Raw genomic sequence first — 14476 nt, forward strand, 5'->3', positions numbered from 1 at the left:
TCGTTGAAGCCCTGCGGAGGAGACGCCTCTTGCGACTATTCTTCTTTTCGCTCTCTTCCTTTTCCACGGTGAATCGTTTCTTCTCAGATCAAATTCAGTCAAAATCAGCCTTGAGAGAGAGATCTATTCTTGTTCTTCGCCTCTGTGGCCGTGCTTGCGTAGCCGGCGAAGCAAAGCTGATAAGCCCAGGATTGAGCTTATCTGAATAGAACAGAAAGGGGAGAAGATTTTGAGGAAGAGCAAAGGTAGAAGAGAAGATAGAGAGGAAGAAATAGGGATTGAACCCGTTTTGATTAGGATGATCGTAATTCGATAAGTTGTTTACAAGCCAAAGCATAACATAAATACTAAAACGTAAAAGATATTTTCCTCACTGCTGGGCTTCACTCTGAAGTCTAATATTGGCCCATCAACTCTTAACAATCCATATGAAGCCCATATGATCTTATCATAGAACTTCCTCCTCCATCCCCAACCGTGTATAATCACACGAATTTCAGAACGGTTAGATGATCCATCTGATCAGTGGCCGCCAAGAGCTCTCCTTCTCATTTACTATGGGAAGAACACGATCTATGAATTCAGAAAATGTACGATTTTGTTTGGGTTCACAGAAGATGTGTATATATAATGTATGAAAATAGCTGGAACTGGAATGAAAGCTGCATTGAAGAATAAGTAGTGGGGTGCTTGAGTTATTGATATAATTGCAAAAAGTTACGGCGTCACGAAAGGGCAGTGGGAAGCGCATACGGTGATGCTGTATAACGGCGGATTCATTAACTTGAGAAGATTACAAAAAAGGCAAGGAGTGGGCCAAAATATATTGGGCCACAATATGCTATGAATAAAACTCCATAATCATAATACACAACATTCAGTCTGCAAGGCCCAAAAGTAGCATCGAAATGAGAGTGAAAAATATGATGACACGTGTTGGGATTTGCCCTTCTTCTCGCTCTCTCCCTTTTCCACGGTGAATCGTTTCTTCTCAGACCAAATTCAGTCAAAATCAGCCTTGAGAGAGAGATCTATTCTTGTTCTTCGCCTCTGTGGCCGTGCTTGCGTAGCCGGCGAAGCAAAGCCGATAAGCCCAGGATTGAGCTTATCTGAATAGAACAGAAAGGGGAGAAGATTGAGAAAGAGCAAAGGTAGAAGAGAAGATAGAGAGGAAGAAATAGGGATTGAACCCGTTTTGATTAGGATGATCGTAATTCGATAAGTTGTTTACAAGCCAAAGCATAACATAAATACTAAAACGTAAAAGATATTTTCCTCACTGTTGGGCTTCACTCTGAAGTCTAATATTGGCCCATCAACTCTTAACAATCCATATGAAGCCCATATGATCTTATCATAGAACTTCCTCCTCCATCCCCAACCGCGTATAGTCACACGAATTTCAGAATGGTTAGATGATCCATCTGATCAGTGGCCGCCAAGAGCTCTCCTTCTCATTTACTATGGGAAGAACACGATCTATGAATTCAGAAAATGTACGATTTTGTTTGGGTTCACAGAAGATGTGTATATATAATGTATGAAAATAGCTGGAACTGGAATGAAAGCTGCATTGAAGAATAAGTAGTGGGGTGCTTGAGTTATTGATATAATTGCAAAAAGTTACGGCGTCACGAAAGGGCAGTGGGAAGCGCATACGGTAATGCTGTATAACGGCGGATTCATTAACTTGAGAAGATTACAAAAAAGGCAAGGAGTGGGCCAAAATATATTGGGCCACAATATGCTATGAATAAAACTCCATAATCATAATACACAACATTCAGTCTGCAAGGCCCAAAAGTAGCATCGAAATGAGAGTGAAAAATATGATGACACGTGTTGGGATTTGCCCTTCTCTCTATGCTGATGTGGCTTAATGAGGAGAGACCAAAGTCTCCTTTATTATATAAGATGTTCAAGAGAATAAGAAGAACCGAACTGTCCCTACAATCGAATCGTTTGATACTAGCACAAGAGAATAACCAAACAGAGAGATTGATATATAGTCAAATATTCAAACATCACAGCAACTTAAATAATAAGTTTCTAAATAATAAGTTTCTAGAGAGAGAGAGAGAGAGAAAAGTTTCGAGAGTTTGAGAGAGATAAGAGGAACAGATAATACAAATATTTTTTAGCATAACAAGATCTAAGACGTCAGCGTCCTCTTCTTTCTTCTCCCCGATCTCCCCGAGGAAGAGGCGACCCCAACGAGCAAATGGTGTTTGGCTTCCTCCACCTCCCTTGCTCCCTCAATTAAATGGGAGGTGTAGGTAGCTATTGGTTTATATAGCTTTTACATTGTATTCGGTTTAGTTAGTTTCACTTATCACACCCGGTTTGTTCCGGTTAACTGATTCTATCAAGTGTATATAGTGACTCATTTGTCACAACATTAATACTAACAGAAAAGTATTTCTATTTTGGCTTCTTCTTCCTCTCTCATGAACGTCCTTTTCTCCATGTTTGCTTGAAGAAGAATCCATATTTTCTGTTCGTTTGATTCACTAAAAGTAGCATTTTCCAGATCGATCATGTAGCGCTGTAACATGGAAAGAGAATCGAGGGCGGCTTGGCGTCTCGAGTTCAATAAAACTTTGTCCAGAGTGGCTTTACCTTTTTCTAAAGAACACAAAAGACAAAAAAATTGGGGATTAGAAGTTTTTTTCAAATCCCATAACACAAAGAAAAATAAAGTTGCCTAGTACCTATTTCATCAACCGCATTGGTCTCCAAAGTCGCTTGCTTTCGGATCTCCACATCCAAACCGTCCACGACGCCCTTGTGATACTGGATCCTCTCTTGCACAGAGGATGAGTTGGCTTCCACAACGGCCTCACCATCAACCTCTAGGCGATTTCCTCCACAACCCATCAAATTTCCCATAGTTTCTGATACAGAACAGTTTTTGAAATTAGGTTTGAGAAAGAGAACGAAAAAAAAAATCAAACAGAAACAAAAAAATAAAAAATAAAGGACCTGATAGCGCAATAAGGAAACAGAGAGTGAGGAGATAGCTTTCAAAGATATCATCAATTATAAGGAGGAGGAGGAGGAGGAGGAGGAGGAGGAGGAGGAGGAGGAGGAGGAGGAGGAGGAGGAGGAGGAGGAGGAGGAGGAGGAGGAGAAGCGTGCTAGATGAAGAGATCAGAGATTCATCATGAGATTTGGTCAGGTCAGAGTTGAAAACGAGCTTTGATTTCGAAATTCCATAAGAGGAAAGGCATGGAAATTATCGTATCATAAAGAAAGAAAGAAGACAAAGGATTTCAATCAAAATCATGTATTTTAAAATATTTTGGATAATTAGGATTTTGCTCTTAATCTCATTATTCAAATCAAAGATTAAAAGATCTCTTTTTTGGGACAAGATGTAGGGGCCCACTTCATTTTTTAAAAGAAAAAGATGTTTAGTATATCCTCAAACAGGAGTTTTGTTGAATGGTTAAGATGTTTTTTTTTTCCTTTTTAAGCTTGGTGTAGACTTGTAGTTAGTGTTACAAATGATTTTAAGTAATTTCTGTGTTAAGCTAGCTAGGATCAAAAGAATACGCCACAAATTTTCGTATGGAAAGTAATAAAAAGTGATTACATTTGATAAAACTTCCAAGAAAAAAAATCAAATGTTGTTGACCCCTTATCCAAACATGAACGAATAAAAATGATAACTTACATGATTTTATCTAATCGCCAAATCAACGAAGCCATACACGTAGACAGAATGAGTTTCAGGAGATAGCTTGAATTGATAGAATTTTCCAACAGAAGATAGCAATAGCTTGATCTAATTAGAAGCCGAACATCTTTGTTTGTAAAGCCTGCGTTAAGAACTTAAATTTTGAACAGAGATTTTAAAATGTTCTATCTAGTCGTCAAGATATACTAAAAAAAATGTTTTAAACTCAGATATAACAAATGGAAACATAGTATGGACCCAACCTTGCAAAAGGTATTGATGTGAAGCATTGGAATCATATGTTGTTGTTGTTAGCGAATGTACAAGATTGTAATCATATGTTGACCTAAGTGTTAGGAAAAGAAAAACTAATCAACATGTTTGTCACTCTGTTGTGTGTTCGTCTACTTTATGTTTTACTAGGGGTATCACGCCGGATTCGTATCTTTTATCTTTCTTTTACTGAGTTAAAAATTGTTTTCTGATCCATTTGATAGTGATTAGTGATAATAATGTATTATTTTGTTTTGAAACTGCTTAGGTCAAAGAGGAATAGCATAAGTGGTTTTGCTGATCGGTTAAATATAGAATAAATAGATGATAGTTACACTAAAATAAATATAGTTGAACTTCAAACACAAAGTAAAGTAGTTGTTCCAAAAGTAAACATGTAAATACATGTGTTTGTTTTGTGATTATGTTGTTTGATTCTTTGATATTTGTGTTATTCACATGTGTATTTTGTTTTACTGATATTGTGTTTTTTAAATTTCATTTTAAATTTTGATGTGTTACAATTATTTCTATATTTACTTGGTTTATTTTAAACTTTCTGAAACCATGGGTTCTCAAATTATCTCATTTTGATTAATAGTAACATAATTTCTTGTTTTATTTGGTTGATCATTTACAAATATACAGAAGTTAAAATGATATTTATGTGTATTTTTAAGTATTGTCTGTTTGTTATTTTTTCCTCATGTTTTCTTTCTCATATTATTTTATATTGTGTTTATTTTAAAATTATTAGTAATATATGTGTGTTGATCTAAGCCGTACCTCTTTATTCACTGAATGTGAGGAGATAGCTTTCAAAGATATCATCAATTATAAGGAGGAGGAGAAGCGTGCTAGATGAAGAGATCAGAGATTCATCATGAGATTTGGTCAGGTCAGAGTTGAAAACGAGCTTTGATTTCGAAAGTCCATAAGAGGAAAGGCATGGAAATTATCGTATCATAAAGAAAGAAAGAAGACAAAGGATTTCAATCAAAATCATGTATTTTAAAATATTTTGGATAATTAGGATTTTGCTCTTAATCTCATTATGCAAATCAAAGATTAAAAGATCTCTTTTTTGGGACAAGATGTAGGGGCCCACTTCATTTTTTAAAAGAAAAAGATGTTTAGTATATCCTCAAACAGGAGTTTTGTTGAATGGTTAAGATGTTTTTTTTTTCTTCTTAAGCTTGGTGTAGACTTGTAGTTAGTGTTACAAATGATTTTAAGTAATTTCTGTGTTAAGCTAGCTAGGATCAAAAGAATACGCCACAAATTTTCGTATGGAAAGTAATAAAAAGTGATTACATTTGATAAAACTTCCAAGAAAAAAAAATCAAATGTTGTTGACCCCTTATCCAAACATGAACGAATAAAAATGATAACTTACATGATTTTATCTAATCGCCAAATCAACGAAGCCATACACGTAGACAGAATGAGTTTCAGGAGATAGCTTGAATTGATAGAATTTTCCAACAGAAGATAGCAATAGCTTGATCTAATTAGAAGCCGAACATCTTTGTTTGTAAAGCCTGCGTTAAGAACTTAAATTTTGAACAGAGATTTTAAAATGTTCTATCTAGTCGTCAAGATATACTAAAAAAAATGTTTTAAAATCAGATATAACAAATGGAAACATAGTATGGACCCAACCTTACAAAAGGTATTGATGTGAAGCATTGGAATCATATGTTGTTGTTATTAGCGAATGTACAAGATTGTAATCATATGTTGACCCCTTATCTAAGTGTTAGGAAAAGAAAAACTAATCAACATGTTTGTCACTCTGTTGTGTGTTCGTCTACTTTATGTTTTACTAGGGGTATCGCGCCGGATTCATATCTTTTATATTTCTTTTACTGAGTTAAAAATTGTTTTCTGATCCATTTGATAGTGATTAGTGATAATAATGTATTATTTTGTTTTGAAACTGCTTAGGTCAAAGAGGAATAGCATAAGTGGTTTCGCTGATCGGTTAAATATAGAATAAATAGATGATAGTTACACTAAAATAAATATAGTTGAACTTAAAACATAAAGTAAAGTAGTTGTTCCAAAAGTAAACATGTAAATACATGTGTTTGTTTTGTGATTATGTTGTTTGATTCTTTGATATTTGTGTTATTCACATGTGTATTTTGTTTTACTGATATTGTGTTTTTTAAATTTCATTTTAAATTTTGATGTGTTACAATTATTTCTATATTTACTTGGTTTATTTTAAACTTTCTGAAACCATGGGTTCTCAAATTATCTCATTTTGATTAATAGTAACATAATTTCTTGTTTTATTTGGTTGATCATTTACAAATATACAGAAGTTAAAATGATATTTATGTGTATTTTTAAGTATTGTCTGTTTGTTATTTTTTCCTCATGTTTTCTTTCTCATATTATTTTATATTGTGTTTATTTTAAAATTATTAGTAATATATGTGTTTTGATCTAAGCCGTACCTCTTTATTCACTGAATGTGAGGAGATAGCTTTCAAAGATATCATCAATTATAAGGAGGAGGAGAAGCGTGCTAGATGAAGAGATCAGAGATTCATCATGAGATTTGGTCAGGTCAGAGTTGAAAACGAGCTTTGATTTCGAAAGTCAATAAGAGGAAAGGCATGGAAATTATCGTATCATAAAAAAAAAAGAAGACAAAGGATTTCAATCAAAATCATGTATTTTAAAATATTTTGGATAATTAGGATTTTGCTCTTAATCTCATTATTCAAATCAAAGATTAAAAGATCTCTTTTTTAGGACAAGATGTAGGGGCCCACTTCATTTTTTAAAAGAAAAAGATGTTTAGTATATCCTCAAACTGGAGTTTTGTTGAATGGTTAAGATATTTTTTTTTCCTTCTTAAGCTTGGTGTAGACTTGTAGTTAGTGTTACAAATGATTTTAAGTAATTTCTGTGTTAAGCTAGCTAGGATCAAAAGAATACGCCACAAATTTTCGTATGGAAAGTAATAAAAAGTGATTACATTTGATAAAACTTCCAAGAAAAAAAATCAAATGTTGTTGACCCCTTATCCAAACATGAACGAATAAAAATGATAACTTACATGATTTTATCTAATCGCCAAATCAACGAAGCCATACACGTAGACAGAATGAGTTTCAGGAGATAGCTTGAATTGATAGAATTTTCCAACAGAAGATAGCAATAGCTTGATCTAATTAGAAGCCGAACATCTTTGTTTGTAAAGCCTGCGTTAAGAACTTAAATTTTGAACAGAAATTTTAAAATGTTCTATCTAGTCGTCAAGATATACTAAAAAAAATATTTTAAAATCAGATATAACAAATGGAAACATAGTATGGACCCAACCTTACAAAAGGTATTGATGTGAAGCATTGGAATCATATGTTGTTGTTATTAGCGAATGTACAAGATTGTAATCATATGTTGACCCCTTATCTAAGTGTTAGGAAAAGAAAAACTAATCAACATGTTTGTCACTCTGTTGTGTGTTCGTCTACTTTATGTTTTACTAGGGGTATCGCGCCGGATTCGTATCTTTTATCTTTCTTTTACTGAGTTAAAAATTGTTTTCTGATCCATTTGATAGTGATTAGTGATAATAATGTATTATTTTGTTTTGAAACTGCTTAGGTCAAAGAGGAATAGCATAAGTGGTTTCGCTGATCGGTTAAATATAGAATAAATAGATGATAGGTACACTAAAATAAATATAGTTGAACTTAAAACATAAAAGTAAAGTAGTTGTTCCAAAAGTAAACATGTAAATACATGTGTTTGTTTTGTGATTATGTTGTTTGATTCTTTGATATTTGTGTTATTCACATGTGTATTTTGTTTTACTGATATTGTGTTTTTTAAATTTCATTTTAAATTTTGATGTGTTACAATTATTTCTATATTTACTTGGTTTATTTTAAACTTTCTGAAACCATGGGTTCTCAAATTATCTCATTTTGATTAATAGTAACATAATTTCTTGTTTTATTTGGTTGATCATTTACAAATATACAGAAGTTAAAATGATATTTATGTGTATTTTTAAGTATTGTCTGTTTGTTATTTTTTCCTCATGTTTTCTTTCTCATATTACTTTATATTGTGTTTATTTTAAAATTATTAGTAATATATGTGTTTTGATCTAAGCCGTACCTCTTTATTCACTGAATGTGAGGAGATAGCTTTCAAAGATATCATCAATTATAAGGAGGAGGAGAAGCGTGCTAGATGAAGAGATCAGAGATTCATCATGAGATTTGGTCAGGTCAGAGTTGAAAACGAGCTTTGATTTCGAAAGTCCATAAGAGGAACGGCATGGAAATTATCGTATCATAAAGAAAGAAAGAAGACAAAGGATTTCAATCAAAATCATGTATTTTAAAATATTTTGGATAATTAGGATTTTGCTCTTAATCTCATTATTCAAATCAAAGATTAAAAGATCTCTTTTTTGGGACAAGATGTAGGGGCCCACTTCATTTTTTAAAAGAAAAAGATGTTTAGTATATCCTCAAACTGGAGTTTTGTTGAATGGTTAAGATGTTTTTTTTTTCCTTCTTAAGCTTGGTGTAGACTTGTAGTTAGTGTTACAAATGATTTTAAGTAATTTCTGTGTTAAGCTAGCTAGGATCAAAAGAATACGCCACAAATTTTCGTACGGAAAGTAATAAAAAGTGATTACATTTGATAAGTTGTACCTCTTTATTCACTGAATGCGAAAGATGGGTAGGTTTTAAATATTTGACTGAATAAAATAATCTTAGTTTTTTTTTTGTTTCATCCTTTGTTTTACAATCTTTCTAATGTTTTCCGCATTTTTGAGCAAATATTTTCTTTTATTTTGCTTTGTTTTCTTAACTGTTTTTTTTTTAAAACGGGTTTAATTATATTTATATATTATTGTGGTTTTCCATAGATATTTTGTTAATTTCTTACATAAATGATGACAAAAAATGAAAAATAAAAAAAAATCCATATGATATTCTTTTTTATTAAAAATATTATTTACCTTGTTTTGATGTAACTTTGAAAATAATATCTTAATTAAATTGATTGACAGACTTTTATGATTTCTTCCTATTTATTCTTGAAGTTTATAAATATTAGGTTCTATTATGGTATTGGCCTTTGTTATGTATTTTATCTATTTTTTTTGTTATTTTGATAATTTATTTGTGCAATTCTCTCAAATAGCTCTTTTTAAGTTTTTTTCACAAAATAGTCTTAAGAAAGAAGATGGCCAAAATATCCCATTTTTATTTTGAAAATTTTAATTTTAATTTTTAATTTTTTTAAATTTGAAACCCCATACCCAAAAGTCCACCCGTTAACTCTAAACCCTAAGTCTAGATTAGTTAACCCTAGGATAAAAATACATTTTTATCCTTTAATAAAACGTATTTTGGTCATTTTCTTAACTGAGAGCTATTTTTGTGACAAAAACTTAAAAATGACATTCCTAGAGAATTTCTCAATTTTTATAATAAGAAATATAGTAGGGGTGGAAATACTCTAAATGTATAAAATCATTTATAGTTAATACCAATATTTTATAAATAAAAATCAATACTAAATTTGAAATTGATTTTCTTTTAATTATTATGAGAGTCGACATATTGATATTAATTCTATATTTACCTTGATATATATGATTTTGTATGTCTCGACATAAATGTAGTCCTAACTATCATCAATTCTGGTATGTTAGGCTTCACATGAAAATGTAGTAATCTTCTGAAAACCATTTTTCTACCTCGCATTTAGTTACTATAGTCGCTAATTTATTGTCATAATTTTTATTTATGAAAATGGGAGCATAATCGTACAATGAAATCGTATAATACCAATAAGTAGTGAGACGATTAGCTTAATATTTATTCGGGTGACTACTGATAAGTAACTAAGGCTGGTTGATGAGCTGAAAGTGAAGCTGGCATGGCATTGTGTAAAGGTGGTACAGTTGATTGATCGTTAGAATCAGTTACTAAATATTATACAATGTACTCATCTTTAAAAGAAATGATCCATTCTTATTTTTCTTTTTCTTTTTTTCTTGATACGACTTTTACATACATATAGAGGTTTTGGAAATGCATCAATGAGCTCCATCATCTCTTCCCCCCCGTCAAACCAAATAAGAAGCAGATTTGAGGCAGTGACTCTGCAATCTGCACAAACGTATTTAAAGACAACAACGCAAAAGAACCATGATGCCGGAAACTGGAGGTCACATACTCTCAATTCTATTCAGGTTAAGTTATCTTATGTTAACTTTATCCCACAATGAACACAGGTTCATATCTTATGTACATAACATAATTTAGAGTTTCACCAAACAACGACATTAGTCTGGCATCAACTTGCAAGAGCCAGGGAGAGTTGTTTCGGTTTTCCTTATGAAGCTTCTATCTGCATCTCTAGAGGAATGTGGATCAATCCAAAGTCGTAAAATAATTTAAAAGTGCATTTCTCAGAATGGTTTGCCATTTTAATATTTCAAAATCAACTAAGAGATTTGTAACATTTTTCTTTTGTACTGTGTACTATAAACATTCTGAGTATATATGTTATTTATAACTATGGTTCTTCTGAGAAACATTAACATGTACTTCAACTTCACGATCAATGCAAAAATTCCAAAGCAACGTACATGCATCATCAACCTAACAGCAGAATACCTGCGATGTCAATTAAGACTACATACTACCATGTATTCTTAAGTCCATTCAAGATCAATAATCATTTCCATTGTCTATACTTACAGAACCGAATGGAAACTTTTGGATTACCAGAAGTTGAATTTTTCTATTATCTTTTGTTGCATAATAACCGAAATAAAAGGTAGAGCGGTTAGGTTGTGTAGCATACCACAAATGGGCACAAGGTGATGACGAATCAAAGAAGGGGCATGGCCACCTGCACAAACATATACCACACCTGTTATACTAATATGTTCATAGAATCATGTAAAGAAGGGTAGATAGAACAATGACTGTTACCGGAAGGGGACTCAAGCATGAACAATTCAAGAGATACAAAGATACCATCATCAAAGTCATCATTACTGTAATTATCATCATGTTTTACTGTTGTCTATGCATACAAACTCACCAGGGAGCTTAAAAAAGTTTTACCTTGGGTCTGTCGACCTTTATGAATACAAGAAACTATTTCATTCTCTCTAGGTTTCTTGACACAGATCATGTGGATTCAGTAAGAGCCAGAACATTAAGATACTTACATAGGGAAAGAGAAGATGAGATCTTGTAGATGTTACTGTTCTCATAATCAAGAACAAGCAGCTCGCCGTTAGGCAAGACCTCAACCGCATAAGGTTCAATACCGAGTTTGCTCCCGTCGAAGACCGTCTCCACTGAATACCCATCCTCGAATTTCACCACTGATCTCGTCGCAATTGCTGGAAATTCAAACAGATAAACCCCATCAAAGATCTAATCTTTGGGGACAGTAAAGGTAAAGACTTTATGATGGGAGAAGGAATCGAACTTGTTTTGGTGGTGGTTTTGAGTGACCATATCCATTTCATGAGCCGTGATTTGAGATGAACCCATTGACAATCTCTGCGAAAAAGGAAGAGACTTTGAGATTCGAAGAGAATATGGAAAGCTGAAATCGAAAAGGGGAATGAGGGGAGCCTGGGAGGGATTCAAACTCTTCTTTATATATAAAGATTAGGCAGACATCAGATGTTATGTTGCGTTTTGCTTTTCGCTTTTTAGCGGATAGAGCCGGTGTTGTTCTAAACATTGTTAATATCATAATACATAGAAGTCAGTATAAATAACACAGATCCTTAAGTTCTAAACGTATAGATAAAGATAATGCAAATGGTTGACACCTTAGAGTAAAAACGATCAAACAAAATCAAAAATTTATTATATTTAGTTAACCGGTTCTAAATCAAACAAAACAACTGTTGATGGATTAAGAAAAGTTTTGTACCCGAGAACCAATCTTGTACCTGAGAACCAATCTTGTACCCATCTGGATTTTGTGCTACAGCCAGTAAAACAAAAGGGAAGATTAGAAAGAAGAACACTAACCATCAAAAACAAACGTAATGGTTAGAAAAGCAGAGCATACAATGTAATTTGAAGCGAGAATTCACAGCTCGGTTTCTCTTGATCAACATTGTCCACATGAGCAACAAACGCAGAAGTAACTGATACCAAAAAAAATCATAAGAGCCCTTCAGTTTAATCTTCTACTCAGTGTAAACGATCGTAATCTAGCACCAACGCTATCTTTCATGGTCAGAGGGTAGTCTCCCTGTGTTACTGATTCCAAATGCCTGCAAGAAACTATCAGAATCCAAACTCAAAAACGCTAAAAAATTTCTTAAAGACACTCACCAGCCTAAAGTGAAATCCAAAGCTCTCTTCACTATCTCCTCTGAGCTGGACTTCTTCTCGTAAGGCTCAAACCACATTGGACTCCGGACTATACCAATGTTCCCATCTTTGCACTGTTTTGATATGAATCCACACGTTAGATCAATAGAAACTTTAATATATATTGGTTCTTAAAGAGATATCACCTTTGCACATTTCCTAAACTCTTCCATAGCTTCAGCATGAGCCAACAACAAGTTGTGACTTAAGGTGTAGACTTCATGTCCAGAATCACCTCCAACACATTTCTCATTGACGTATTTAGAACATCTTCCTGGTGCTTTCTCTGCAGTGTCGTATCCACCAAGGCTCGTTTACAGTAATCCAATGCTTCACTCTATGACCATATTCACTGAAAGCAAATTCCCCGAAGTCATCCCTATCCATAAAATGAGTATACAGATCAATGATCAGTGCCTCGGGCAAAATAAACCACAGACCTTCCCATCAATCAAATTAAGATTATTGTTGATATCAGAATAATCACATTCTTCTTGAAATTCACATAACGCATAAACAATACCGTCTTCTCCGCAAAAACTTTTTAAGATCTCGTCATTCTCTTCAATAACCATGCGATGACTTAAACAAATTGGTTAAGCAGACAACGAAGTTAGCCACTGTGAGTCCTTGCTCCATGAGTTCAACTACATTCTTGTATTCCATCCTCCCTCTCATCGCAATCATCTTCTTTTAAGTAACCAACGTAGAGCTGTAGAATGATAAAGATCATATGGGCTTCATATGGATTGTTAAGAGTTGATGGAGCCCAGCAGTGAGGAAAATATCTTTTACGTTTTAGTATTTATGTTATGCTTTGGCTTGTAAACAACTTATCGAATTACGATCATCCTAATCAAAACGGGTTCAATCCCTATTTCTTCCTCTCTATCTTCTCTTCTACCTTTGCTCTTCCTCAAAATCTTCTCCCCTTTCTGTTCTATTCAGATAAGCTCAATCCTGGGCTTATCAAAAGCTCCCATCAGACCTCATCGCCGAAGGTATTTTTTTCCTCAATCATCTTCTATTCTTCCTCTATCGTCCTCCTATATTGTCATTAAACCATCGAATTGAAACCCAAATAAACATTGAATTGATGATTTATTTGTCTTCAGGTGAGCCAAATCGGTCAGAGAGAAATAGAGATAGGAGCTATTTTGCGTTGGTGTATCTCCGAGTTGCAGAACAGAAGGTAAATTGTGGTATTTTCATCGTTCATATGACATGCATGTGTGTTGAGTTGGTAGAAGACAATGATGTTGTTTTGTTGGGCAGCAATTTGATGGAGATGGGAATCTGTTGCATAAGATTGACACTCACAAAACTTTGTTACTGATTGATGGAACTAAGTGTTAATGACTGTAACTATACAAATTTTTGAACTTTACATGTGTAGAAATGTCCTCACGAACTTTGTTGTATACTTCATAGGTTATATATAAAGCAGGCAACGTCAGCCACTTCAGTTACTGATAAAGAGGAAGAGGAAGCTGAGTGGGTAGAATACAAAATCAAAGAAACCAATATGTTCACTGTCGACAAGTATCAACAGGTAAGAGTTGTTCTTTCGTCTCAATCATAATGGTAGAAGTTTTGAGTTTCTCTAGCGATTTTCATTTAGTTGTTTTGACTTTGTTGACTCTTCTCATCATTAGTAGTCTGCAGATTGGATTTTTCCCCAAGGAGAGAGCCTTTTCATTGAGGCAAGGCGTTCTCGGAGAAGATGGCACTGGAGAAGAATCACCAAGGTTTGGTTTATTGCATTCGTTATGAAACATAGCATAAGCAAATAGGCTAGAAGAGTGTTGCTGAGTTGAAGTCATTCTGCTGGCTTGAATCGTCGGGGTCAAGACAGAGACTCGTACGTACATATGACCATGAAGGTCTTTCTGTCTCATCAACTTATTTTTCTGAGACCAAAGTGTGAGTTTCTTCTATGTTAATCACACTATGATCATCTATGTTCTTGTACTGTCTGAGACCAAAGTGTGAGTTTACTTAAGAGCCACAAGTTAAGAACCTACCATTGTACCTAACAAAATATATGTCTCTTAAGTACAAGCTCTTAACTATGATTAATTAATAAAAAATCATTAAGAGCTCAATTTTGGCTCTTAGGGTT

The 14476-nt window shown here is 33.6% G+C and overlaps 2 protein-coding genes and 1 long non-coding RNA gene across 8 annotated transcripts; 1 reads left to right on the forward strand and 2 right to left on the reverse strand.

The window, feature by feature from the left end:
* Nucleotides 1-1982: 1982 nt before the first annotated feature.
* LOC125579290 lies at nt 1983-3837 on the reverse strand. The gene is made up of 2 exons (XR_007317249.1): nt 2712-3837; nt 1983-2625 (listed from the first exon to the last, which is right to left on the reverse strand). It is a non-coding gene; the product is annotated as an uncharacterized LOC125579290 (long non-coding RNA).
* A 6021-nt stretch (nt 3838-9858) lies between these two features.
* LOC106370843 lies at nt 9859-11948 on the reverse strand. 4 transcript variants are annotated; one of them, XM_013810827.3, is made up of 5 exons: nt 11616-11948; nt 11450-11523; nt 11184-11360; nt 10811-10858; nt 9859-10110 (listed from the first exon to the last, which is right to left on the reverse strand). In XM_013810827.3, the coding sequence occupies exons 1-5, from the start codon at nt 11720-11722 to the stop codon at nt 9953-9955; spliced, it is 564 nt and encodes a 187-aa protein (XP_013666281.2). In that variant the 5' UTR covers nt 11723-11948; the 3' UTR covers nt 9859-9952. The 4 variants fall into 4 exon arrangements, with proteins under 4 accessions (XP_013666281.2, XP_048599250.1, XP_048599251.1 ...); XM_048743293.1 differs by having other exon boundaries at nt 9859-10351; XM_048743294.1 differs by having other exon boundaries at nt 9859-10359.
* Nucleotides 11949-12195: 247 nt separating this feature from the next.
* Nucleotides 12196-14375, forward strand: LOC106370842. Of its 3 annotated transcripts, none has more exons than XM_013810826.3 (4): nt 12196-13355; nt 13470-13546; nt 13786-13906; nt 14010-14375. In XM_013810826.3, the coding sequence occupies exons 1-4, from the start codon at nt 13167-13169 to the stop codon at nt 14010-14012; spliced, it is 390 nt and encodes a 129-aa protein (XP_013666280.1). In that variant the 5' UTR covers nt 12196-13166; the 3' UTR covers nt 14013-14375. The 3 variants fall into 3 exon arrangements, with proteins under 3 accessions (XP_013666280.1, XP_013666278.1, XP_013666279.1); XM_013810824.3 differs by having other exon boundaries at nt 14013-14375; XM_013810825.3 differs by having other exon boundaries at nt 14020-14375.
* Nucleotides 14376-14476: the final 101 nt, after the last annotated feature.

This window comes from Brassica napus, chromosome A10 (genome assembly GCF_020379485.1).
Source record: "Brassica napus cultivar Da-Ae chromosome A10, Da-Ae, whole genome shotgun sequence".
NCBI lineage: Eukaryota > Viridiplantae > Streptophyta > Magnoliopsida > Brassicales > Brassicaceae > Brassica > Brassica napus.